General features: G+C 32.4%; 1 protein-coding gene across 7 annotated transcripts in view; it reads right to left on the bottom strand.

Moving 5' to 3' along the window:
- Nucleotides 1-631: 631 nt before the first annotated feature.
- Nucleotides 632-27750, bottom strand: part of LOC105346135 (von Willebrand factor D and EGF domain-containing protein) — a 49596-nt gene continuing 22477 nt past the window's right edge. The window contains exons 1-21 of one of the 7 annotated variants that reach the window (XM_034478065.2): nt 15068-15145; nt 14866-14936; nt 14265-14331; nt 10120-10317; nt 9621-9782; nt 9483-9497; nt 9058-9338; nt 8637-8723; nt 6897-7304; nt 6604-6689; nt 6306-6384; nt 6044-6220; nt 5632-5867; nt 5239-5509; nt 4468-4614; nt 4184-4352; nt 3907-4097; nt 3565-3804; nt 3199-3307; nt 2624-2954; nt 632-2461 (exon numbers count right to left, since the gene is read on the bottom strand). In XM_034478065.2, coding sequence (XP_034333956.2) covers nt 2209-2461; nt 2624-2954; nt 3199-3307; nt 3565-3804; nt 3907-4097; nt 4184-4352; nt 4468-4614; nt 5239-5509; nt 5632-5867; nt 6044-6220; nt 6306-6384; nt 6604-6689; nt 6897-7304; nt 8637-8723; nt 9058-9338; nt 9483-9497; nt 9621-9782; nt 10120-10317; nt 14265-14331; nt 14866-14886 — 3528 coding nt within the window. In that variant the 5' untranslated portion in view covers nt 14887-14936; nt 15068-15145 and the 3' untranslated portion in view covers nt 632-2208. Of the gene's footprint in view, nt 2462-2623; nt 2955-3198; nt 3308-3564; nt 3805-3906; nt 4098-4183; nt 4353-4467; nt 4615-5238; nt 5510-5631; nt 5868-6043; nt 6221-6305; nt 6385-6603; nt 6690-6896; nt 7305-8636; nt 8724-9057; nt 9339-9482; nt 9498-9620; nt 9783-10119; nt 10318-14264; nt 14332-14849; nt 14937-15027; nt 15204-27750 lie in introns of those variants that run through there. The other 6 variants (XM_066071169.1, XM_034478066.2, XM_011454609.4 and 3 more) reach the window with 6 other exon arrangements.

Below are 27750 nucleotides of genomic sequence, written 5' to 3'. Positions count from 1 at the left end.
TCTGTTTATCTGGTCAACGTATTTCATCATTTATCTAAACTTTAAAAAAAGAAAGAGTTCCCTGTTTCGCTTATTCGTTATTTGGTCTTCTCTTCTAACACAAGTAACTTTGTACATATTTAAGGAAACGTATTCGACTTGACTATACATTGATGTATGTATATGTAATTCCTACATTTTTTTTTCGCAATTTGTATTTTCAACCGCTCAGTTTGTTTTCAATTGCTGAGATTTCGAGATTTAACTTAACACATAATACAGTAAAACACGGTCATAACGAAGCGCCAGGGACGGACGATTTTGCTTCGTTATAAGCGTACGCGTAATTCGTTATATCCGTCAAGTTTACAACATGTAATATAGTCACGGGGAATGAAAGTCCGTTCGCTGTAAGTGTCCATTCATTATAAGCGTGTTCGCTATAACCGTGTTTTACTGCATGTGTCGGGTTCGATGTACTTTATCTGCATAGCGTCTTATGTTCTAAGATCCATCCCGGCTTTTCTTTTAACCATTAACAAGCTAAGAGATTCAAGAAGAAAAAAAATAGTGGATATTTTATCTAAAAACTACTATCGAAAATGCGTCAATTAAAAAACACTAAATACTAATTTTGATCAACATGCGTTAATTTCTTTTTTTTTTGGGGGGGGGGGGGTAGAAGTTATAAAAACATGGCATATTTTTTCCAATACACCGAGTTATATGGAACTACGGGCATGTATTATGAAATGGTGTCCTTTATGAGTGCCATTTTAATGTTAACACTAAACTTACTATAAAAATGTAAACGCATTACAATAAATATATGACCAGCATCTGTTAAAATTTAAAAAAAAAAGTAACATTTAAATTAATATTAATTTACCTTCATATGGAAAAACCAAATCACACTAAAACACACTGCCGTTTCATTAGTTCGGCTTAATATGGTTTGTTTTAAACACTCTGTGTGTTTAAAAATGGAAAATGGGTTGGTCGAAAATTGCAAAAGATGAATGCAATGAAGTAAACAAAAGTATTTACAAAATCTTATACTTTAAATATATTGTATACATGTTAATTTAATATTTAAAAATGATATAATCAGGTGACAACAATTGACAAAACAAAGACATATTTTCAAAACTTAAATCAGAATTATAGTTACTTTTGCTTTAAAGAGGTTCGCTCCTCTCTTTATGGATAACTATTTTATGTCACCTCTTATCTGAAAATTTTGAATCATATATTGATTCTATTTGTATATTTATATTTTACAATGCCAAATAAACCATATTGAATAAAATTGTTTAAAGAAAATTATGTATTAACTGAGTTTAGGAGGGAACTATATTTTGTGGCGGATGGTTTTCAAGAAGAAAATGAACGATTTTCATAGCTCAATAGTTTTAGAGTACTGTTATTTTAGCCTCCTAATTTTTAGCGCAGACTTAACTTCCAGATAGTTTGTGTATTACGATATATTCATGTTCTTAAAAAATATATATGAACAATATTTTGAATTTCTATCGAACTATTTTGATAGGTCTATTTTGGCATGTTTAGTTAACATTTCATAGAATCCAAAAAATAAAAAATAACTCTAGTTTGTGCCTTAAATAAGCTTATTTCACGTACCACCTTTTTTTTTTTTTTATTAAATGCGACCACTACTTTTTTATTGCCTGTGGGACATTAAATATGTCTGTTTGTATGAAAGGTTTGGGAAAATGGCATTACTATTATTTTTTTATTTGTGTTATAATTTGATTACTCCAAACTGTTAAAACAATCTTTACGATTGCTGATGTATTCATTATGTACAGGCATTTTAAGCCATCAGTAAAGCAATTTTTCTAACCTTTCACTGAGATATTACTTTTATGGTCACTACATATGTTCATCTTCATACTGTATTGAGTCATAACTATATAAAAGATCAATAGATAAGTATTTGTTTGATTTTTTCAGATAAGTAATTTCCATGCCAAATTTTAGCAGCAATTTCAGTAAAATTATCATTTCTGTTGGGGCCCCAAATTTCAAAATAAAATAAATGAACATCTTAAGCCCCCATCTTTATATCATATTACATGTTTAAACCAGAGAAAAATAGTCTTTTACAAATGTCAACCTTTAAATCAAACTTTCACGAAAATATAGTAGTAGATATGTGAAAAAAAAAATAACGTTTGGTGTCAACAAAAGGTTCTAATTCATTCATTTTCAGTTGCCATGGAAATATTGTTGTTTGACAAAAAATTGTACCGGTTGGGCGGCTGGTTTTTCATAAAGTCTGCGGAGATCATTAGTTGGTGGCATTTCGTAAAGGAAAGTTGAAGACGGTGGTCTGGAATACAGTTGATCAGACCTCTGAAACAGCCACAGAACGTCTGGGTTTGAAATTCCTGTTATTATCGTTGTCTTGCTATCTCGACAAGTGTCTTCCGTGGTTGGCTTTAATTTGTTCATGCTTGTCCTTTAATAATGTAATGTGATAACAATTACACTGACCATTTGCTTTAAAGATATTAAAAATATCTTCTACAGCTGTTTGCATTTAAAATGAAAAATAAAAATATTTGAATATCATACCACTAACGTTTTATTAAACTTTTTTTAACCATAAAATATTACTTACTTTGATAATAGTTTTTGTTTGACCATGTATCCAGTAACTAACAAAATCATAATCGCAAAGACAGCAACTGCAATGCTTAGACCTATTACTTCCAATTGTAAAACCTCTTTGGTATCTTCGTGTCTGTTTTTATATTTTTTGGTGGTTCTAGAGGTTTGATCTGTTTCCGAGGAAGCCATAAGAACTGTTGTTGATGTAAGATCTGCTGAGGATGTGGAGGAAGCTGGATGGACAGAAGTGGTTGTAAGATCTGCTGAGGATGTGGAGGAAGCTGGATGGAAAGAAGTGGTTGTTGGTTCTGTAGTTTCAGTAGTTTCTGTCGTGTTACATTCTAAAAAATACACAAAATCCAAAACATTCAAATAGTTCAAAACTCCCTCCAGGAAATAAATTTTGAAAAAAAAGTTTCTGTTAGCTAAAAAAATCCAACTTTGTTATGATAATCAAAGCTTTTTAAAATTCCGTAAAAATTAAACATGTGTTTTAGTTTTAATTTTATACTGTATAACGAATGGTAATTGTTGTTATTCTTATTGACAGTCAATTAATTTCAATTAATTTAATTACGAACATACCCCAAGTCCAATCAAATGTATTGAATAACGGCAAGCATTGCCAACAGCTTTCGTTGCTTTTAGATGTTCCCCTTTCTATACACGTTCCATTTATGTAACAAAATCCATTCTAAAAGAGGGCATAAGATTATCGTAATGAATAAGTTAAAAGTTGCTTGACTTTTGAATTATGTTAATTGTAAATCACAAAACACACACATTTGAGGGAAAAAAGAGGGCATGATTATCGTAATGAATAAGTTAAAAGTTGCTTGACTTTTAAATTATGTTAAATGTAAATCATAAAACACACAAATTTGAAGGAAAATGTCAAGAGGTAGGTATGATATCAATTATACTTGATATCATTTGAAAACTAAAATATACCTGAAGTGTGAAATAAACACTCCCAGATTCGTTATTAAATGTTTGACAGGCAGACTGGTAAATGAATACTGTATGCAAATCCGTAAACTGAGTGCCATCATTAGAAAGATTAAACTGAAATGACGTAATCCATGAATTTCCAGATCCATACTCAAGGCTGCAATACCCCTCAAACATGGTTCTTTCTTCTAGTTTTGTGTTATATGATGTTGATAATGCCACGGTATTATTTTCATTGTTCTAAATAAACAAAAAAAACTGTGGAAGCAACGAATGGTGCTACTAATCAATAATTTGCAAAATCATTTTGTTTTGTTAATGTAAGAACAATTGCATATTTACCTCTTCCCTTGTCACAAAACAAGATGTCCTCATATTTTCCAAGAAGTAATTGCCATAAAGCGTAATGTCGTCACAAGACGCCGATGATTTGTCACAAACACCGTCACCAGATAATCTTGTTATTGTAGGTGGAGACAAAACGTCAAACGAGCAATCACTTCCCCCGTATCCGTCATTGCAGGTACAATTCCCTTCAATCACAAAGAAGGTTCAGTATTTTTTTCTTGTTTTACATAATGCTTTCAATGTTTTTTTGTTTATTTATATTTCTTCATACCTGATGTGCATATTCCATTACTGCTACAATTGTTTGGGCATAAACTAGTGATAAATGCCGCAATATCCGGATGCTCATTTGCAAATGTAGAGTTCAACAATATATATGTTTGACATTGTACAAGGCCTGTATCGAGATGCAACTGAGTAAGGTTATGATCCCCGGTAATCTGTGAGAATATTACAAATATTACAAAAAACATTTTCCTTTACCCTTTTTTCAGGAAAACATGGGGAAAAAACAGGTCCGAGAAAATATAGCATGAATACAACAAATGACCTTACTGTTAGATCATTAATGCAGTTAGCAAACGTTTCATTGGTGAAGTTTGGAACAACCTGGAGGCAAATATTATAGTGTGCAGACTGTTGAAATGCATCATCGCATATATTGAAGGCATCTACCTCGCTAACTGCTTGTCGTTTGACTCGCTAGAAAAAAAAAGTTATATACAAAAGTAAAATCTTTTCTTGAAAGGATTTTAAAGGTAAATGTGTATGTTGTTAGTAAAATCAGAGTTATTCAGATACCAGTTAATTGTAAAATTTTATCTCGTTATTCATCATATATATCATTGAGCACTGAGTAATCATATTATTAGCCAATAGAAAAAAAATCTGTGATTTATTTACAAATGCATAAAACAACTATAAACAAGCATTCTGAGAGTATTGCATAAGCAATACACGTCCCCTACCGGTTTGTGGAAATTGTGAAAACAATGCACTGTTATACAGAATATCGAACCCGAACATTAAAAATTCGAATATAAAAAATTAATTTTCTCGAAAATATGTCAACCAGACGCTACATAAGTGTAAACTTGATCTGTAGTTTGACATTTTGAATCTGTTCAGCAAATTTCATATTATTCCTCAAACGCATAAAGAAAAAAAGTATGGAAAACTGAAATGGGACAGACAGACGGACGGACAGAGGGACGGACGGACGGACGGACAGACGGACTGACGGACGCAGAGAAAAGCTATGGTCCCCTCCGGTGAAAACCGGTAGGGGACTAATAAGACCATCCTCTGATGTTAGAACATATTTACCGTTTGTTTGACTGATTTCGCGTCCATTTCTTGAAGGGATGTGAGAATCTCCAGGTCTCGTTTTTTCCTCATTGAGCTGCTGCTGTGGAGTACACAGTGGTACTCCCGGCCTCTAACGTTTGTTTTGCATTCAGTGTACTGTTTGTAGCTGCAGAGTGTTTTGTCTTTATCACAAGTGCAAAGTTTGTGCAAATATGAGGACAACGGTGTCAAACTATCAAAAACAGTCTGTGAATCCGCTAGAAGGTCATCTGAACTACCAGCGGGAAGTCTGTGAACGGATCAACATAAACACTTATCAAAATGTTATAGCAATTAGAGCAGCAGTAAAATCAACAGTAAAATTAAATGTTATTACTTTAAAAGAAAAACAAATATCGTTATTAAACTCACTGCCATGACAGGGAGAAACCATCAGGTGGATTATGGTAGCTGTAGGAGTATATATTGTCCTGGGTACCGTCCATACGGCGGAGGTCATTAGTCCTATCATTGTCCAGTACTCCACACAATCCAGACGTTTTACCTAGATCAGCCACTGTGGGGTACACTTCTAGGTTTATGTACCAGAAAGACCAACCGTAGTTGTAAAGGAAGACTTTAACAAATGTTCCGGTTGGAAATATGATCTCAAAGAAAAATTAAAATCATGAACAAAAGATGCATCAAAATTAATAGAACATATAGTTATGCTTTCTTGAGAGGCCAAGGTGTTAACAGATGAATGAAAACAAAAGAAAGGTTGATTCAATAATTTCAAGAATCAAAAATAAAAATATTCCATCGACAGCAAATTAAAATCAACCTTGTAAACTTTGTCTGTTTCTTTGATGACTTTGAGAGAATTCTCTTTACAGATAGGAAAGTTGATATACTGCCTCCGATAACAAGCATCGATGGTAAACACATCCTGTCCTGATCGAGCTGCCACTGCGCAGACGCAACGAGGTCGTCCCCAGCAGTTTTCGTGGCGGACTTGCACCTATAGTTTTATTCGTATAATCATAACAACTTGACGTTTATATTTAACGCTGAGAAATATAGTTTTGATTTTACAAAATGGTTACCTCCTGTAAATGAGCAGCGTTCTTATAAAATATATACGTCTTTCCGGTAATACATCCCGTGCTTTGGCATTCATAATGGCTAAAAGGACAATGATAGTAATGATAGTAATATAATTTCTTCCGAATTTTAAAGGTAATTTTTGTTCATATTTTAAAAAACATTAAATGCTTAAAGAATTTATCACTTTGTAAACTTACGCCTGATTAGAACAATTTTTTGAAAAATGTTCATTTTGTTCGCATACTGCGACTACCAGTCTAAATAAACACCTAAATAATATACATTAGTATAGCTCACAGTCCGTCGAACGTTGTTTGATGTGGATCGGCATACGAACTACAGCGTTTCCCCTTCCATGCTTCCTTCTCGTCTACAACGTTGATCTAACAGAGAAAAAAGAGGCTTACGGGCCACAGCAATCACCTGAGCAACAATAGGCATAATAAAATCAGCTTAATGGAGACAAAATGTAATCAGAATAGCTTACTTGAATTTTCAGCTCAGGTGAGCTAAATACATCCAATTATTGTCAAAATGCAATATATTGACACTCAAACACGTTTTAACAGTTTTAAATTAAAATAACTTACATGAACGTCATGAAAAACAACATCAGAAAATATCATGGCACCCTGTCCGCTTGGGCTGTTTGTTTCTAGTCGCAACACGAGCTTGTGGTCAGGCATGTAATAACCTTCATCATCTGAATTGAATATCTCTATGGTATGGATCTTGTACCATTTTGTCTCATCCTCATAATTTTGCTTTTCTCTAAAAATGTGACTGTCTATAGTCACAGAACATTTTTTCAGGTTACCAATCGAACTCCTTTTGCACTTTGCCTCAGATTTTCCAGGAAACGACAACTGGATGTTCAAAGGAGAAGCCGACTGCTTTCCATCTGGAGTGTGAATAGTCTCAGATGCAAATGGAATTGTGGGTCGCATCATTAACGTAACTTTTCCTTTCCTCTCAATACTTAGAGTATGATTCAAGATCTGTAATAATACATTATTATATAGAATTCAGCAAATGTCTTATTATATTGTGATGAAGTTGAATTCAGTTTATTTTAGTTTTGTATTTGTGTAAATAATTATAATTTTGGGCTAAGTTGTGTTCCATATTTCCAATCGAGATTGTCGTAGTAGGGCTATTTTTTTTTTTTTAGCAAAACCGGTTTGGTCGGTTAAGCAGTCATGACTGCTTGTCAAGTGTGCGGCCACGTTGGTGAACTTGTCGTCCAGGTTGTAACTAATGGCGAATTCCAGAATTTAGTCTGGTAAACTGGTAGCCAGAAATACTGTAAATCGGTTTGGACATTTGCTTTTCTCCAGCCGGTACGTTTATGTAGATATTTTGTCAGTTTTAAGGTATATTTAGGGGAACGTGGTCTTTAAGTTTCGTTGTATTAGCTAATACGTCTAAAGGTTTTTGAATATGTACTTATTGTTTCAGTGGAGTGAGGGTTATAGGGTCAAACCAGGTGTGTCAGTAGTGAAGGTCAGTTAAAGGCTAAGCGTAGAATATGTAGGTGAGAACTAGGACCGTGAAATATAAACGGAACAAGGCATGACGCAAGAGGGACGTACGGGAGCCCGTGGATGGTGAATGTCAATGGTCAGGAGCTCTGCGTGGATAGTCTTTCAGTGAGAGACCTTCGAGTCCGGAACTGCAGACTGGACATTTTGTGTGCTATGGAGGCTCAGTGGTGACTATTTTTAGGGCGGCTGTTGCTATTGTTTGAAGTCAAACTTTCAATTCTATTCAATGATTGAATGATGTGTTACATAAGCTAGTGATAACAGGTATTTCTTCAATTACAGATAATGTTCCAATTTTTTCTGAAAAATTACATATAACAGTATTAACAATTTTGATTTGTTTGTTTATTCTATTACATAAATTTATTGCTATACTTAGCTTGTGTTTATAGCATTTATTTGTTTCTTATATATACAGACAATTGAATGTGTTTAAAGTTAATCCATATTATTTCATTGTCAGTGGTAATTGATTTACAATTTAGAGTTACATTTCGTTCTTAGTGAGAGTGATAGTGGATGTTTCTTGGTGTGAGTAACTTCTTATTCTATTATTTTGATTTCATTTTTGGTTAAATGAATTCATTTTGTTTTGTTTATTTTACTGTTTGTCGTTTCGCAATTTTCGCCACAAAATCCAAAAATAACTTCATAACACATATACATATTTTATCAAATTGTCTAATGCTTAGGTAAATGGGATGCATATAACAAAAACATTCTAATGAAAACAGTTTATGTCTTTTTTAAACATTACAATTTGATAGAGTTTAGTATTTTTGAAACCTCTATTCCTGCAAAGAACAGTTTGCTGGATTTTGAAAAACACGGAAGGCTGTTTTTTGACTTCTTCACTCCTACAGCACAGCGAATCTAAAATAAGATAAGACAAACAACAACTAGAGTAACGAAACGCACTATTATGAATTTATTATTAGCTAAATTAGAATATGTGAACATTTTGTTTTATTTATTTCATTGTTAATAGTTCTACATCAGCATTTAGATCATCTCATTATTTCGTCCCATCACATCTTCCCGCAAAATTTATTCATACCCCTTTAAAAACAAGTACCATACCTTGTAAATTACACACATATGACACTTCTACATGTATACTTATCATGATTTTTATCTCTTGTTTTTGTTTTCATGTCCCTTAAGCTACTGAAAGAAACGCTTGTATTAATATACATAATTAATTTACCCATGTGTTTATCTTTTTCCCCGCCTTGTTTAGATCGGCTGCGGAGAAAATAGCGTCATCTAATGACCACTTGTCGACGGTCTGTCCTTGGATCACAGTCTCGTTATCGACGTACCAGTCAATGTGGTAGAGCAGGGAGTCATCATCAGAAGGGGTGAAGGAACAAATCAGGTTGACAGAGGGGTCGTACTGAAAAAGACCCGGAACTATCGCATGTTTCTTTTCTGTCCACGTGATGTTGTGGAAGGAAACTCGAACGTTGTCTACAAATTCATCCACACCTGTAAGAGAGTTAAGACGTTTTTTTTTAAATAATATGGATAATGCTTAGAAGTGAGACTGAGTTCTCCAATGTGCAAATTCAACAATTTTGTAATTTAATTTAATTATCATTTATAACCGAGTCACCTCTATGTTGTACTTACAATCGTGTCCAAGCTCTGCAACATTTGAAAAAAAAATCATTTCATGGAAAAAGTAAAGATAAAAACAAGTTATTTTATCAGTCTAAATTTTGTGATATCCATAGCGATTGCATGTATAAAATAATGCAACATGATTACCAAAGCAATATGCAGCGTTGCAGACATCCAGTGGTATTAGCTTGTAAACCAGAAATGTTGAACAGTTTTTGACATCTATTTCATACGTGTTGGAACAGTCGTCAAAAAACCCCACTTCACATGCTGTTAATGTCTCTGTGTCCCCATCAGGAGGCGTAGGATCTTAACAAAAAAAAAAAAAACTTAACAAAACATATTTTGAAAAACAGACAAAAGCATTAATATTCTTACTATATGTCCATACATCAAAGATGTGATTATAATTAAAACACCACAGAAAAATATTCAAATGCTCTTATACGATATTTCTAAAATGTTAACTGGCCATAGTTGCTGCTTAGAAAGTCAATATTCATTCAATATTTGACAAAAACTATAACTGATATCGTCATCAAAAACAGTCTTATAGAAAAAATTATGATGAAAACTGATTTCAAAAAGATGTTATGAAAAGCACATATTATGCAATCTATGAAATGAAAATTTTCGAACAATATACCTTTTAACCAAACTGGGTATAATGTGTTGCATTTCCCCAGGATTGGTGGTGACGTAGACATCACGTGAGATTTGGCTCGGTACCATCCCTCTGTAATATATCTATCACAGATAGGTGTGGAGTCCATATCAAAAGATGGCGATCGTTTAGTTACGTGGTCAATCTCATAATAGTTCCCGTCAAGACATGGATTCTGAGCTATAACACCACAGAAGTACAACAAGATTAAAGTTTCTAAGTCTATTACTGATAAGTTTTTACGATCCTTTTGATTGATATATAAACAAAATATTATTTTAATACATTTTTTTTCAAATTATCTTCTGTTTCTTATGATACTCTTTTTTTTTCAGAATTACATTTGCTATTTAACCTTTTTAAATGGGGTATTTTGCCATACGTAATTAAATTAATTAAGAGAATTATTTTTATTAAGTATAACCTTTTTTACAGAGTGATCCACAACTATGATACGGTTAAGGTAAATTCGTCATATAAAAAATTAGTATTTTAATTTAAGCATAATATCCACTGAACTAATTAGTTAGTTGCATCAATAATGTTTTATGGTTAGAGGTTATCAAGCCGAGATGGTCGAATTATTAGCAACATTTATGAATAATCCTTACATTGTAAGTGCCGTCCGCCAAAAATGTTTAATTTAGTTTCTTTTAGTGTTATTTTTCTTTACACAAATACGGCAAGAAGTGTTGTTGTTTTTTTTTTAAACTTCACATATATACTTATAGATGGATCAATGTTGAAAATAATAGTATCCTACGAAATGCTTGCGCCAGAGTTTCTTGTTACACATTCAATGTTTCAAATAAATTAAATCAAATGATGTCAGTAAACCAAAAGAAATTTCATCTCATTTGCAATTTATAAATCAAAATTCGTTAAATACCTACTTTCATTTTCGATAACTACACCGAATTAGCAAAACATTGATCAAAACGACAAACTGTAATAAATAAAAGGTGTCTGTTTGGAAGGGTAACAGTTGGAAACGACATACTTTCATGTCAAATACTGATTGGTTTAGACGCAGTTGGTAATCCGTTATATTACCTAAGCGTTGGCAACACACTTGGCAACGGTTAACACAACGAATTGTTACATGCTCATAAATTATGCGCGTACGGTTCGCCGTAGAATTCACCTTTTCTCTGTATAATTTTAGAGAACATTTTATTGTTAAAAAAAAGGACGCAAATTTTACGGCGAGCCGTACGCGCATAATTTACGCACAATTCGCTGTGTTACCCGTTGTTCAATATGTTGCTAACGCTAATGGTAATAGAACGAATTATCAATGCGTCTAAACAAATTAGATTTCAGTATTTAGCACGAAAGTGAAATAATTATGATACCTGTACACCGTGTGGAAAGTGCTATTCGAATATGCAATTGATTTGAAGCACTAGCCAAATTGATTAACGTGCTATTGTGTAGGTTTTAAAATGCAAACGTTCACTAGGAGGGCTAAGATATCGAAAAAAAAATAGTTTTGAGATTTTCTAAAACAATTTGTTGCTCAATTTTCCAAAGAGGCATAACCAGACTGCACTAAATAGAAAAGAAACTATTTATTATTTGTTTAAAATAACGTTCAATTTAATTTGTTTCAAAATTTTTGTAGCAATTGTTATCCTTTTCTTTGTGTTTTGGTTGTGTTCAATCATGTTGGAACGGAAATGCTATATGTTTGATTTAGGAATACTAGGTGATAATCCGCGCAAACGCTGGAATTTACACTTTACACATTATTATGAAATAATGCTTAATATGTTAAACCATTTTTTTGGGTTAATTTTTGCATATAGTTTGTCCGATTTATTTTTTATCTTATTTTTTAAAATTGAAATAAAAAACAATCTCCTTTTCTATTGTATATATTTCAAACCAGTGAATGGGTATTTAGTGTATCTCTAAATTTGGATCTTAGGTCAATTTTCAATACAATTTCTATTACTGTCCCAAAAAAGAATTTTAGATAAAAACAATCTGGGGGGGGGGGGGGAGGGGAGGGTGAGAAGCATCTCCATTAAAGTTCCGCGTTTTATGCATACATAATTTATCCATATAGACATAGAATACAATAATCTGTTCATTAATGTTTACAAATGAATGTCTAAGGTTTACAACCAATCTGTTGTGGTATGGAAATGTATGAAATTAAAACACGTAAGGTTATGCATTATTATCCATTTGCATACATATTTAAACCAAAGTTGTCAGATTCAAAGTATCTCCCCGATGGATATTTCGCCCTACAATTTCCGCCATGATATCAATTAGTCAACCCGTTTCTGTGCACCCGCTCTAGAAAGGTTTTTTTACCATTCATTATTAAGGCCCAATAATTGTTCCATTTGATTTATTAACATTTTGTAATAATCGAAGACCGATCCAAGGTATCTGCACGCGATGCATGATGAACTCGTCCTACACTTTTCGTCAATTAGTCAATCCGCGTCCTAAGTTACCCCGTTCATGAAAGTTCTACCCTATTCTCTCACCAGATGTCGAGCTTCGTAAGCGAATGAGTATTAAAACTAAAATCGCCCACTAAAGAAACGAATTGACTCATTTTAATTATTCAGTATTTGTCAAATCTTAACGTCTATGTATTTTCCAAATAGGATCACAGTAAATACATTTCACTTTTTACGTAATCATTCAATATTATTTCATTGCAAGTATATACATGTATTTTGATGGAGACTTTCCCTGACTTGGATCTGGCAATGTGTGTCCACCACCTTACTCTCGTTTTTGCTATTTCGGGCTTGTTTATCGAAAATGAAAGTAGGTTTTTGATTAATTTCACAATTATAACTTATCAGTTAAAATTCTGATATACCTTACGGACATCATCACGCATGTGTTGAAATACCAAAGGTGTAAGCAAGTCCTCTGGTGCAGGCATTTTGTAGTTTATTTGCAAAATGCCTTAATTTATAAGTATTAATATCAGTGTGACAGTATAATATTGTAGTCACTTAACCTTAAAAATTTATAAGGAAGAAAACAGATAGAATAATTGCAACAATTCAACCAAGTTTATCATCAACATAATATATCATATTTGTTTACTTAGGATAATTTTTACTAAAGTACCACAAAACTAAAAAAAATCATTTTGATTTGCATATATTTTCATATATTCAAAAATATTTGCTTGCGATGTCTTTCTGGTACAACTTTCCCCTCCCAAATTGTGAAACAAAACAAAAACAAAATAATATTACTGACAATGATCCTGAACATAATATTTGAATGTTGATGTATTTATATAAATGAACAAGTATAGTTTGGAATGCTAATATTCTTACATCATTTATAGTGATGAGTAACAAAAAAAAATACTCAACACTTGTCATCACATCAAAGAGTAGCTTTCAAAGACACTAGGCAAACGTAAACTAACATTCAAAGCAAGGGTCATTGCAATTCATAAAGCATGGCAAATTAAAGAACCTGTGATCGCGCTTAATTTTAAATCTTTGGCATATATTATTTATATAATATATAAAGCAATAAATATTTTTCTTCCTTGACAATGTCCAATGTTCATTTAAGTGGATAATTAGTCTAACATAAACTGTCGGACTTAATAAAACGCCTGTCATATGTCTTTGAAAATTATGACAAATCAAGCCTATTTTTCGATTCGCATTTCGTGATATAATATTATAATGCATTACATTATCCAAAAGTGATTTAGAATATATTGATTAAAATGTGATATGACAAATTTACGCTATTGTAGATTTGATTAGAACCAAATCATTGCGGAATGTGTAAGATGAGTTCATCTTGCAACGGGCACTTATCTTGAATCTACCAACTTATACCTAACCCCCCTCCCCCCTCCCAAAAAAAAATCAAAATAAAAAATCCCCAAAAAACCAACAACAAAAAATACACAAACGAAAAAAATGTACTTGATATATAAACCACCAGTTAAATCCAGTTATTCGTGTTTTAAATTCATTTTTAATCTTTTCATATTTTATAGATTTATAATCACAGTTAAAAAAAACTATTCAACCTTTTTACAACACGTATTCTACATTATAGGCTTTAAAAACATATCTATAGAGAACACGCTAGCTTATTTCGGAATGAGGAAAAATTACCTTTTATCACGACAAACAGTAAACAGAATCCAAGCCAAGAAAACATTCTTTTTCTTCGTGAGTGAATCTAAAAGTAGCATCCATTAATTTCACATGTTTCCAATACATGATCACTACTCCCCGACTTTTCTTTTCTTCTAAGAAATAATATTTTAAGCCTTTATGCGAATCAGCAAAACTAAATTTACACCTTTTTTTGTCATAACATAAAAAATATTTTTGATAGATAATGATTTTAAAGCAATATGAGCTGCTATTTTCATGTTGAAAATTTTTAAAGAGAAAAATGTTATTTTCTACTAAAATGACATAAAATATCATGATTTTAAAATTTCTGTTAGCTTTGTTTTAGTGGGAAAAGCCATTAAGAAGCATTAATTGGAGTAAAATTGAATTATTGTCGTCCTGTACAAAAATTGATCTGCTATATATTCCTTATAAATTAAATCTTTCTCCTGAAAAAATTAATGATTTTTACAAATCTGTTTTTATCACAAAAGTTTGTTACAGGCAGACTTATCATACTAGCAGGTTTTTGCAGCAAAATAAAACTCTAAAAAATACAGCTAATATTGCTTTAAATACAACATTTAATTCCTGCCAGTCGACAAATGAATTTCATTTAGGTAAATCACTGGTTTGAACTGCACGATAGAATTCGGCAATATATTTCTAAATGGAAAAAAATATCAATGTATTGATTTCTTTAAATATGTATATTTTAACAAAATACAAATAATATCTCTTTTATTTTTTACTTTACCTGTCCTTTTTCAGTATAATGAACTCAATATTTTACTGACCTTCGCGCGTTCAATGCTCAATGAGCAGTCATCAAATGGATAGCAGCTTATGCATACGAAGTTGTTCTTGCTTTATACACAGATCAGCCAATCTAGTTCTCGTACGATATAATAGGAGGTATATACGTTGTTTTAAAAAGAAACATACTATTATTAGACATGACAAATCAGTTAGAATTCATAGTCCCTAGAGACTCGGTATAGGAACGAAAAACCACTATATGATAATAAGGTGACAGTCTGGTCAGCTTGTAGTTCTGAAAAAACTAAAATCGTGCAATTCTTTTTTTGAAACTGATGGTAGGGTAAAGACTGTTAACAGTGGTTGTTACTTCTACCTAGTGAAGAATAAATTTATTCCAGCTTTATGTAGATCATACTGCACAATCGTACTGTAGCTGCATATCTTTAGCTCCCGGTCTGAAAAATTCGGATGGACGACCTGGGAGCTACAGTGCCTCCCATAGTTAAAAAACTGCAATTTACGGCGCACAAAAAATTGCGCTAGTTTTGGACTAATTAATCTTATTTCCGAGCACATTCTGTACAAATATTTAATTAAAAAAAAATATTCGGACATTTTACTACAGATATCGTCACTTTACTTGCCTTTATTTTTTTTAAACAGCATCACCAGTCCTGTGAAGTGGTGCAGTTTGTTTACATGCAAAAAGTTTGAGGCAAATAAAGAGACGACGTCAGTAGAAAATTGCAAGAATAATTTAATGGTACTAATTTTTTTCACAGAAATTGTGTGTAAATAAGGCAAATCAGTCCAAAACTAGCGCAGATTTTTGTGCGCCGTAAATTGCAGATTTTTACTATGGGAGGCACTGTAGCTCCCAGGTCGTCCATCCGAATTTTTCAGACCGGAAACTGCAGACCTGGAGCTAAATCATACTGCTGATTTTTAATTGTCCACCAAGATGGAGTTACCCCGCACACGTCGGGACAGGTTCTTGAATGGTTACAGAAAACATTCGGTCATAAACTGATTTCGTTCAGACGGACTGTGGTTCGTCAACACTCTCCCTGATGTAATCCAAATTGATTTTTATGGGTGTAGTTTAAAAAAAAAACAAAGTGTATGCACCAACGCCAAACACTCTGGAAGACCTGAAAGTAACAAAGCCCCGAAAAATACAAAAAAAAAATACTCAAGACGTGCAGAAACGTGATCAATTACGCTATAGAGAGACTTGAACTCGTGATTAAACAAAAGGGGATCACGTAGATCATGTATTGTAATAAACAGCATTACGGTAAGTTGATGCTTACGGCAAAGTTGATTCATTTCCCGTTTATGCATTTATTACATGTTGCAAACTTGACGGATAAAATGAATTACGCTCACAACGAAGTAAAATTGCCCGTACCTGGGACCTCGTTATTAGCATGTTTTAATGTATTTGGAAACGGATGATATTTTTACGAATATGTAGAATTTTTTTTCATGGAATGTCACCCGTACGAAAAATTCCACCCTGACTTAAGGCGGAATGTAGGCGAAATTTGAAAGGCGGATTCCATCTTTCATTCCTCTGAATGTATAACTAATACCACAGATTCAGGGTGGAGTCCGGGTGGATTCCGGGCGGTATATGGCTCAAAATATTGAAATGAGATTAAGCGTATTCCGGGTAATAAAAATCCGCCTTAAAACCAAAAAGGAATCCGCCTTAATCTTAGGTGGTATCCACCTTATGATAAATTGGAATCCGCCTTAATATAAGGTGGAATACGCAAGATTCCGCCCTAAAATAAGGTGGAATCCACTTAAATATAAGGTGGAATCCGCCTTAGTATAAGGTCGAATCCGCCTTATTAAAAGGTTGCGTCCGAATCCGCCTTAGGGTAAAGATGAACACTTTTTACAATGGACAGAAAAACTTCTTTTGATTTATGCTTTTGAATCCAGTGACTAAATCCTTTTAAATTAGCACCGGATGGGGTGGAATCATTGCCTTCATTTCTTTTTTAAATCAGTGGCCAGACTTACAACATAAAACCATCTATAGTTCCTGTGTATTTCCTTTTTAAAACACACCATAATGCAGACATCACATCCAGAATATCTTTTTATTTTCCTAATGTTTGTCTTCCACTTAATATAATAAGTTGAACTTTTTGATTTAAGTCCACGTTTTCACTCTTTTGTACAGGTAGTTCCTTGAAAAGTTGAAATGGTATGACTGACATTCTACTGTTTAGTCTCCCATGTCCATTGTCCTGCTTTTGAGCTAGTTTTTTTCTTATCAGGCTGTTTCTCAATGCTCATATTAGGACAGCTTACATATAAGAAGGCAGCTTGGCACCCTCCGAATGACTTGTTGGTATTGTTGCTTTCCTTGTTTTTTAATTGTTTAGCATAATGTCAGTTGTTTTCAACAGCTTTCAAATCTAAAGGAATGAAGGGATTTCTATAGTTTATACATTGTGTGACATTTACGCACTGTCTAATATCTTTTAAATGAAGAATAGTTTAAACCTATTTTTTCTTCACATACAAATAGCACAATTTTAACTGTACTTTAGAACTATTATTGATAAAGTCATGATCATAATTAACATTTATATTGACTTACTTTCGATATTAACATAGAGGTTCCCGTGTTCATGCCCTTAGTCCACATAACGTGCACACTTTGCTTAACTCCATAATACTTTGTTTACATCAAATAGCTGTAAATAAGTTTCAATGTATTTCCCCCCAAAATAATCCTCATGACGGTTTACACATGTCTAAATTTTGTAACACAAAGATGATCAGGAAAGTTAGGCATGGCCGTTGTTGCCAAATTCAAAACTCACAAAGCGCGAGCCTCTGAGGCCAGAAATATGATAAGGGGTAACGCTGATTTTAGGTTTACAAGTGCTTGATGGCCATAGTAAAACAATTTTTAGTAGCAGTTTAAAAGTACAATAAATATGCTAGCGTGTTCATAACTCGTTCCTGTCTTTATATTAATTAAACATTGCGGCTAAAATAGTATGTACGTTTAAAATTATGATAGAAAAAAAAGATTTTCCCTGTTGACGCCCCTCTGCAATACAGGGAGAGGCTGCGGCTCTTGCCTGTTAACAAATGGCAGCCTGTGTATTGAGGTCAAGATGAAATTAACCAGCCTGTGTGTAGAACATACATATATAACCTGTTTGATAGTGTCATCGGATTATCAATTTGAATTTAAGGTTACAAAATTAAACAAATTGAAGAAAGAATTAAAGTTTATTGAGTGAAAGCAACAGACAGTTCATAAGAATAAGCTATTTATAGAACAGAAAATGAACTGTTGTGCGCTTTTAACACGATATGGTCAAGTTTTAGCCGCAAATTTTATATTATAACTTGCAAAGAATTGCCAATTAGCTAGGTTAAGGCAGAATATTTAATGATGGTAAAGGGGGAAACGGGCAGTGAGAAATAATACGGTTAACTTTGACAGAATCGGCTAGATGCTGAAAATACGGCTAAGGTTTGAGGCTAGGTCCGGTTATGAATAAGATGGAATCCGTCTAACATTCAAAGCGTTTTCCAGGTACGCCTTTGATATTCCTAAGTACGGCTACATTTTAACCGGAATACGTCTAAGTTCACCCTGAGTCCAGCCGGAAAACGGCCAACATTTTCGTACGGGGAGTAAGCTGAGACAATGCCTATTACTGCATTCGTCTATTAAATCATTTCTCATTTCTTTTCATTTTAGAACGTTTTGCGTTGTAAATTGTGATGTATAATAAATTGTACATACTTTAATTACCTTATAAAAGCATTTTTACGCGTTTATAGCCCTTCTAAACTTAAGACAAATACAACGGGATAATTTAGTTTTTGACGGGCACAGAAAACAATGGCAAGGTGTTGTATCGCTACCTGATTCAGGGTCACCAAAATGCCTAAAAGAAATAGTCACATAGAATTACATCATATCTTTATTCCCATCAGATTTTTTCGTTAATAAAATCTATCTTCAGTGGAAATTAACAAAAGCAGAAGACGATGATAATCAAACATTTAAAAAATGCCTGTTAGAGTACACCTGCACCGATCTATGTCCTCGAACTCAACAAAATACCTTTTTGCTAACACAGAAATGTCAAACACATGTCATACTTTACGATGTAATTTCCACGTGCTAGTTTGCATGAGCCGAATTCTTAAGAAAAACTAAATTCAGTATAATCAATACACCAGAATGCAGAGCTGCTCTTTAAAGAAAAAAAACATAGGATTGTATGGGTAAATAAGAACAAAGGTTAGATTTCTTACAAATATTAAACTTAAATGAATTGCTTAGCGATGAAAAAAATAGTACCTGCTTAAAATACAAAGAAGTTATTAAATATTGTATAAAAATATATCAAATATTTTGATAATTTAGTTACCGGTAATGAGTCCTGGCCCGGGGCAAGGCCATAAAAGTTGGAAATGCCCACTTTTGTTCTCTGTCTTACTTTTCCAATATATATTCCTTTTGTAAAAGTAAGACTGAGGTCAAAAATGTAATCTAATCTAACGTGTATGTTCCCGGGGTCTGGTTCTAGTATTTTGAGCCAAAACGTTCAAACTGAATCGTGGTATCAAAGAATGCAAAACGTCCTCGCACTGCTAAAAGATTCAAAACCTTGAAGAATAGTTTATATAATATATCCTTTGACAATAAAGGCCTGTAATGCTAATTCATGTGTCAAAGTGCAACCAAGACACAGGTAAATTAAATAAAAATGTTGTTATTAAAATAAATTAAGAAATATTACGAAAGTCGTCGCTCCAAGACTGGTATTTATCTCCAACTTTTCCATGACAATACAACTGCACGCAAAGCACGCATCATGACCGAATATTTTGGGGCGGAAAATGTTAATGCTTACCAAAACCCCCAAACCCCGTTTTCTCAAAAGTAAGCCATGTGCGACTATTTTTGTTCCCAGAAATTAAATTCCACCTATCTGGAAAAAGATATCAATAAGTGTATGATGAATGTCCCGAGGAATACGAGAAAGTTTCTAAAGGTAATTTGATTGTTTAACAAGTGAATCTAGCAATTTGTTAATGTCGATGAAAACAGGCAAGTGTCATTATTTTTGGAACATTCATTGTATGTATGTTATTTAAAGGAAAATTTGTGATTTTTTTTCTATTTACTGTATTTTAACAAATTATTTCAATGATGTTCGTACAAATCATTACATGTATGTATAAGAATACCTCGCTATTGATTGTAGTAGACCTACGTCAAACATTACAGTACCTTCTTATAAAATAAATACCAAATAATCTTATAAATTGATGCCAGCGTTAATTTTTATATCCTACTTGGTAAATATCTAAAATGTAATAAGAATTTTGTTCATTTCATACAAGTATGAATACTTTAGAACGATCAGTTGTTAGCAAAAGCTATCATGTAAATTGCAAATATATACGATAAATAGGCGGGAACGTAAAACTGCCAAATTTATACCTAATGTTTAAAAACAATATTAAAACATCGCATAAAAAAAGTACATTTTGACAAAAAAGATGGATATTACGAAATTCTTTTGAAGATATCTTAAAAGATTCCAATTTAGAACTATCTAAAAATTGTCTCTAGGTTGAGATGGAAAAAGTCAATTCAGAGAATTTATGCAATTTTAAAAATCTGATATCTGACGAGTAACTTCACGTTTCTGAATATCTTCTTGCCGAAATATAGAACAAACACAATTGCAGTATTGCAATATTCTGTCAGACAAATGTTTTAGTATTCATGCTGGATAACTTCTAATTCGACTTCGATTGTACTAATTGCATCAAACATTAAAAGTTGAGACAGGAATGTTCTCTAAAATTCTCTTGATTGTTTCACAATTACCCTTTTAGTACTATCAGTAAATTTACAGCAAAGTTTTGAATAATTTTCGTTAATTTGTACCTTTAACATTTTAAAGGTTAAACTAAAGAATATGAGCATTTTCTTTTAACAATCATCTCTTCAATTTCGATAAAGTCACTCCATGTATAAATAATCAACTGATTTCAATAACACAACCTGACCTAACCAAATACATGTAGCCAAACTGCTGTTCAATGTCTATTAGTAAATGGGAAACGTGATCAGAGAACTTACAAAACGGCATTCAACGAAGAAGTAAATATAGTCAGCATATTTTCAAAAACAAGAACAATTCTTCTTTTCATAGTTTAAAAACAGGTTTTAAACAAACCTACCCGTCAATTCAATGATCTATCTCTATATTTCTGTCTATTAAACGTACATATTCATGCAGCCGACCCCACAGGGTCACGATTGTGGTTTTTTTTATTTAGTTTAAAGATATGGGTCCTTGTCCCTGCACTTGAAGAATTATTTAATTATATAAAATATATTGGGTCTATTGTAATATTTGTCCTTATGCACTGGAAAAATCCCCTACTGGGCATGAAGAATTCAGGTTTAAATGTCGAAATTCCGATTAGCATTTAGAGATACCATTGCAAAAACTGCAGTTTTGATATATCTTTAAAACATGTGCGTTATAAACAGAAAAGGAAGAAAAAAACTGCAAATTCACAAATAGGATATTTCACGGGAAATAATGAACAAAGAAGTTTTTGCTATTTATAATATTTTCACTTTTTGCTTTATAAAAAGTACCACTTGTTTTGTCTGACAATGATTAACAATTCTTAAAATATTTGAAAACTGTTACAAGAAATGTAACTACACAATGCAATAGCAAATAATATGGAAAACATTTCTGAACATCAAACATTTTAAAAATATATCGTATTGTTTTACAAAAGTAAAAAACAAAAAATTGGACACAGTAAGTGAACTCAGTTGACATATTGAGCTTTACAGACATGCAGCTAATTATAAAGATAAGTCTTAGCAATAATTGATATTCAATGATTATTAAAAAATATTTTGCATTTTCACTGAAATCCTCAATAAGCGCATATTTTAGATTTAATGATGCAGCGTGAAATTGGTGAATCTTTTTTGTCTGTTAGTGTACTTAAATATTTTCTTACAAAGGCTTGTTTCTGCCATGACGTAGCCCCATAGTGTAATAATAGTGCAATGTATATACCTACAAATAACGTCAGAGAAACCTAGTCTTTAAATTACAATCCATAGTTATCTCGCTTTAACTTGATTAATTAAATTCAATATTGATTAATTTTGTTTTTAAATACAAGAAACTTAAAAGCACATGTAATTGTTTTGGATAACAATTTAATGATGTCGTTAAAATTTAATGTATATCGGTTGTAAAAATTATTATATGACAAAGATAGTTACGCTTATAGCAGTTTCAAGCAGAAGAATATTGATATAGCGATTAGTTGCTAGTGGTAATTGATCAAATGCAGTCGAAATTAGTTCACAATATTTATTTTATTTTCATGGATCATTTTCTATTTAAACAAAATAGCCTGTCACTGACATAACTCAATAAATTATATTTATTAAGTATGTATTGCATGTATTTTTCTGCATCATTGCCCATGACAAATTAAAATCTAGGCTTTTATATATCATCGACATTTGTTTCTTGAAATAAAATGGACGTCGTAAAAATGCTTACTTTGCATTGGAAATCTAAAAAATTATTTTGTCAAAACCCATTCTGATTTCACACAAAAGTACACTAAAGTTGACATTAAAAATATGCTTGAGTTTCTGATAAACAACATCTATGTAGTTTTTGGAAATCAAGTCTTCCAACAATTTGATTGAATTCCAATGGGTACCAATTGTGTCCCATTGTTAGTAGATCTATATTTGTATTCTTATGAAGCTGAATTTATAAAAAAAACTTGTACGTGAAACAAAAATCACTAGCTGTGGCCTTCAACTCAACATTAAGGTTTATCGACGACGTATTATCAATTAACAATTGTTATTTTCATAATTACGTCCACTCGATATATCCCAGTGAACTTGAAATAAAAGATACCACAGAGTCTGTGTTTCATATTTGGATATTTTACTGGACATGGCCATTGATGGTAACCTAACAACAAAGCGTTATGATAAACGCAATAACTACAATTTTTCTATAGTCAACTTCCCTAACTTATGTAGCAATATACCTTCATCACCTTCATATGGTGTTTTGTCTCTCAGTTGATTCGATACGCAATGGCATGCTCTTCGTATGAACAGTTTCTAAGACGAAGCAAGCTACTGACAAACAAGTCGACAAAACAGGACTATCAACAGTCTTGTTTGAAGTCATCATTTCGTAAGTTCTATGGTCGAAACAACAACCTTGTCAGCAAATACAATCTTCCTCTGGGTTGCATGCTGACTGCCGTTTTTCATACTAATTGTTAGACCATAATTAATGACATAATAGTCTACGGACTTTTCCGATTTTCTCCCCGATTACGACAAAGAGCGCACGGCGGGTGTGACCGGTCAGTAGAGGAGGCTTACTCCTCCTAGGCACCTGATCCTACTTCTTATCTATTTGGAGGTATGTGTTGCTCTCCTTTGAATTTGTATTTCGTTTTATGGATTTTTGAGATGGTTCACAGTTTGTTATTGTCATTTTTTCATTTCACAATGAATCTGAAACTATACAATGTCTTATTCACAGCTAATACAGATTTCAAATTTTTCATAAAAAAATAAATAAAACTCTTATGAAATATATAAGAACATAGATATTTTTAAACAACAAAATCATGTTTAAATATGTACTATTTAATGTACAATAAAGATTTCGCGTAGCATTCTATATGTGCCTTAATGAAATGTCATTCATTTAAAACTTAATTACATCCTTACTTTTAATACTCGAATCATCTAATCTTAGTGGTGCATATTAGGACCTGACGATTAACTTAGTACCCAAAATTAAGTCACTTTTAACTACTTTTGAATTTTGCATTTTTTTCTTTTTTAAATTGTTAAAGTTTTATTTCTTCGTCGAGTTGAGGCCTAGGATCAACGAACTATATTAATAAATTCATCGTTTGGTCTTGCATTGAAAAATAAGGTCATAATAATATATATTTTTTTGTTATTTCACACTCTATACATATGATGACAACATTATCAAACATTCGAAATTTATGTAGTATAATGTCCATATTAAACGTAAGTGAAGTTAACCTGCATCCTGTAATAGCCAATTTTATCAAATTTGTTTTAACCTATTCATTTTATACAATAACATAATTGATAAGTATGCATTTAGTTGTATGTATTGTTGTCAACTCAAAAGGTCACAACGCATGCTATATATTAATACACAAGTCATGTTTTCGATATTGTTTTACTGATTATTCCTGTTTTTTTTGGGAGTATCTCTAGCATCAAGGTATATTTCCATTTGATACATTAAGATTTAGAAGAAAAAAATATTGGTAAGTTGATGCATCCTAGATTTTAGTGTATTTTCTTTCAAAAGAAGGTTTCTCTGACCTAAATTTTACGCTTTGTCTTCATGCATTGTTAAAAGGACATGAACACGATTTAAGATGATAATTTTATTTTTGATTTCTGTATTTGGAATGATTGACCAAAGTTTGAACGTTAGAAGTCATGTTACAAGCGAGATATAGAGAAAAGAAGTCGGTGTTATGTAAACAGAGCTCGAGTCTTATATTTGTTGACAAATACTGTAAAGTAAAGAAATTCCATTTCTTTATCAAAATAACTTATGGAAATAAGATTTCTGAAGACTGATTCAGTGGGTTCATAAATAATTTTATCACAACAAACAACAACATTCGATTGAAACTTATACCAATACAACAAATATGTAAACATTAACAGAACTCGAGCTTTGTTTACTAAAGAAAGAATTCTAACCTCTTTAATTCGCTTGTAACTCGATATTTGACTTTTAAATTTTGTCAATGCATTGAAAACATCTATATTAACAGTTCTAGACATAAAAGTCGAAAAAAATTAATTTTGAAAATGTTGAGCTCAAATCGTGTCCAAGTCCCTTTAAATGTTTTCATGGTTTACAATTTTCAATAGGGCTTCAAGGTCATATGCTTCACAAAAATTTAATTTTTCATAGATAAAGTATCATTTCTACGAAAGCCGAGAAGGATCATTCGAGATTCGAGATTCAAAATACGAGATTTTAAGATTCGAAATTCGAGATTCAATATCTAAATTGACCAATCAAATCAAGGATCTGAAAATATGTATCCTAGCGACATCAAACTATTCTAAATAAAAATCATCCGTACAAGCTCTTATATACAAATAAATGCTATGTTCACTTCTCCCTACCTAACTAAATTATTATTTTTATTTACTTTTTCACAGAATATCTAAGTAGACTAGATATAATGCAGTGTGCTTCGCGGATCTAAGTGATTTTGTTTGCCCTGGTGCATTTCCACCTGATGCGTTTGAACCCTGGAGTATTTCACCACTAGTAATAGTTTAAACCCCGAGTTTATTCACCCCTTTTGTGTAAAAATGCGGTTATGGTTGAGAACTTCATAAGCGTAGCTAATTTTTTCTGTAGGGGGGTCCCAGGCCAATTTTAAATAATTTTACTATGTAATTTTAATAAGCTCCAATTTTCCCGAGGAGGGGGTCCAGATCCCCTGACCCCCTCCTTTCTAGATCCGCGCATGAAGATTAGTACATGTATCTAAATAATCTATATATAAATAATCAGTCCGGTTTCACCAATAAATATAAGCATTACTTATCTTTTTCATGAATGCATACAATCATACACTAGTACTATGATTATAAACAAATCATTGAAATATTATCACATCATATGGTATTACGGTATTAATTAAATAAATACAATTTTTTTCCCTTTTCCTCAGTAAACAACTTATTTTATTATGAGTCTTACCTTTGGAATTGTTTTCAATATAGAAGGATACATACTCTCTACAATTAAAGGTAGGGATGATATGGTGCCAATTTGTTCACATTGCAGATTTCTTGTGCAGAGAACAGTAAAACTTTTTAAAAATTTGATTGTACATGAATATTTCAAAATTAATTGTTGTATTTTGTTATAATTCATTCATTGATATATCAACAAAAAAGAATAAAAGGTATAGACAAGCATATGTATCACAGCCAAGTTAAGATTCTCTGTAGTTTCCTACCCCCCCCCCCCCTCCCTTCCCCGCACCAAAATTGACAATAATTACATATAAATCATACCCGAAAAATGAGTCGTACGTTTATAACTAATTTTGTCAAAATTTTTAGATTAATTTGGTTATATTTTAGTCCATTTGGGTAAATAGATGCACCAGCACAGCTCTCATTTATATTTAATCAGGCCATAAATTCAAAATATTTTCAAAAATTAATAGCTTTAAATCCAGTGGATAAAAAAAGAAAGCAAGTCGAACTCGATGAGTGCTAATACCTGTGTTGAATGAATGGTACAGTAGGATATACTCTTTCCTACCCTATATTTATTTGAATATTAAATCCGATTATAAGAGTCAAATCAAAAATCAAGTACGGATATGTACCTGTTTATCAAAAGTAACTCTACTCATACTTGCGAATTTTAAAATCTCGCTTTTCATTTTCAGACGTATGTAAACTACATGAAACTATGATAAAATTTCGGCATTTGCGATTTTATATTCTCGCGATTTGACGGAAAACCGTTGAAATTAAGTACTCGCGTAAAATAAGGAATCTACAGTATTTACAGTGCATCGTTATGGAGCTACACAGAAAGTTTTAAAATAATTTGCCGAGCCAATTAAATTTGTATTAAAAAGCCTGGAAAACAAAGAAAAAAAAAGTGGGGACAGAATAACTGACAAATTAATTTGGACTATATAGCCCCCCCCCCTTTTTTTTTTGAAATGTATATACTGAAAACAGATTATTAAGTACAACATCCGAAAACAATTTAAAGAAAATCTCATGGTTTTTTTTTCATTTTCGCTAGCTAATGTAAGACATCACAAATACCCAAAACCCCTTCACGGAAAAGAAAATGCTAGGTGGAGAGAGAGAGAGAGAGAGAGAGAGAGAGAGAGAGAGAGAGAGAGAGAGAGAGAGAGAGAGAGAGAAAGAGACTGTAAGTCACAGGTGCGCTAACACTGTTAAAATTAAAGCTTGCTAGTTGGTCTGCCCTACCCTAGCTACCTCCTCTCTTTTCTCCTTTTAGAGGCTTAATTATTGTTTATATTATGCTTGTATCAAATCAAATCAATTTCAAATTCTAAATCAAAATTGAATTTGACACTACAAAACTCTCTCTCTCTCTCTCTCTCTCTCTCTCTCTCTCTCTCTCTCTCTCTCTCTCTCTCTCTCTCTCTCTCTCTCTCTCTCTCTCTCTCTCTCTCTCTTATCGACAATGGCATTGCCATACCCTACAATACACTATTCCTATCTGGATTGTTTCGTTAAGGTTGTAAATTATTATATCTTCTATGGTTTAAAACTCTATCATAACCTATATTTTGACATGTCGATTCTTCATTGAATTTCGTTTCATAGCTTAAACCACACTCAGTTTTAATTATTTAGATTAAACAGATCTTTCTTCGCAAGCCGATTTTAACACAGTTGGGGCGAATACACTTCGGGTTAAAATTGTTCGGGGGAAAATACATACAGGGCAAACAAAGCCTCTTAGATTCGCAAAGCCAACAGTGTTATCACTAGTTTAATTGTTTATACTGTGTGGGGTTAATTCATCAATGTTAATTTAACCATTTT

This window comes from Magallana gigas, chromosome 9 (assembly GCF_963853765.1).
Source record: "Magallana gigas chromosome 9, xbMagGiga1.1, whole genome shotgun sequence".
Classification (NCBI taxonomy): Eukaryota; Metazoa; Mollusca; class Bivalvia; order Ostreida; family Ostreidae; genus Magallana; species Magallana gigas.
This window is presented reverse-complemented; position numbering and strand designations above follow the sequence as displayed.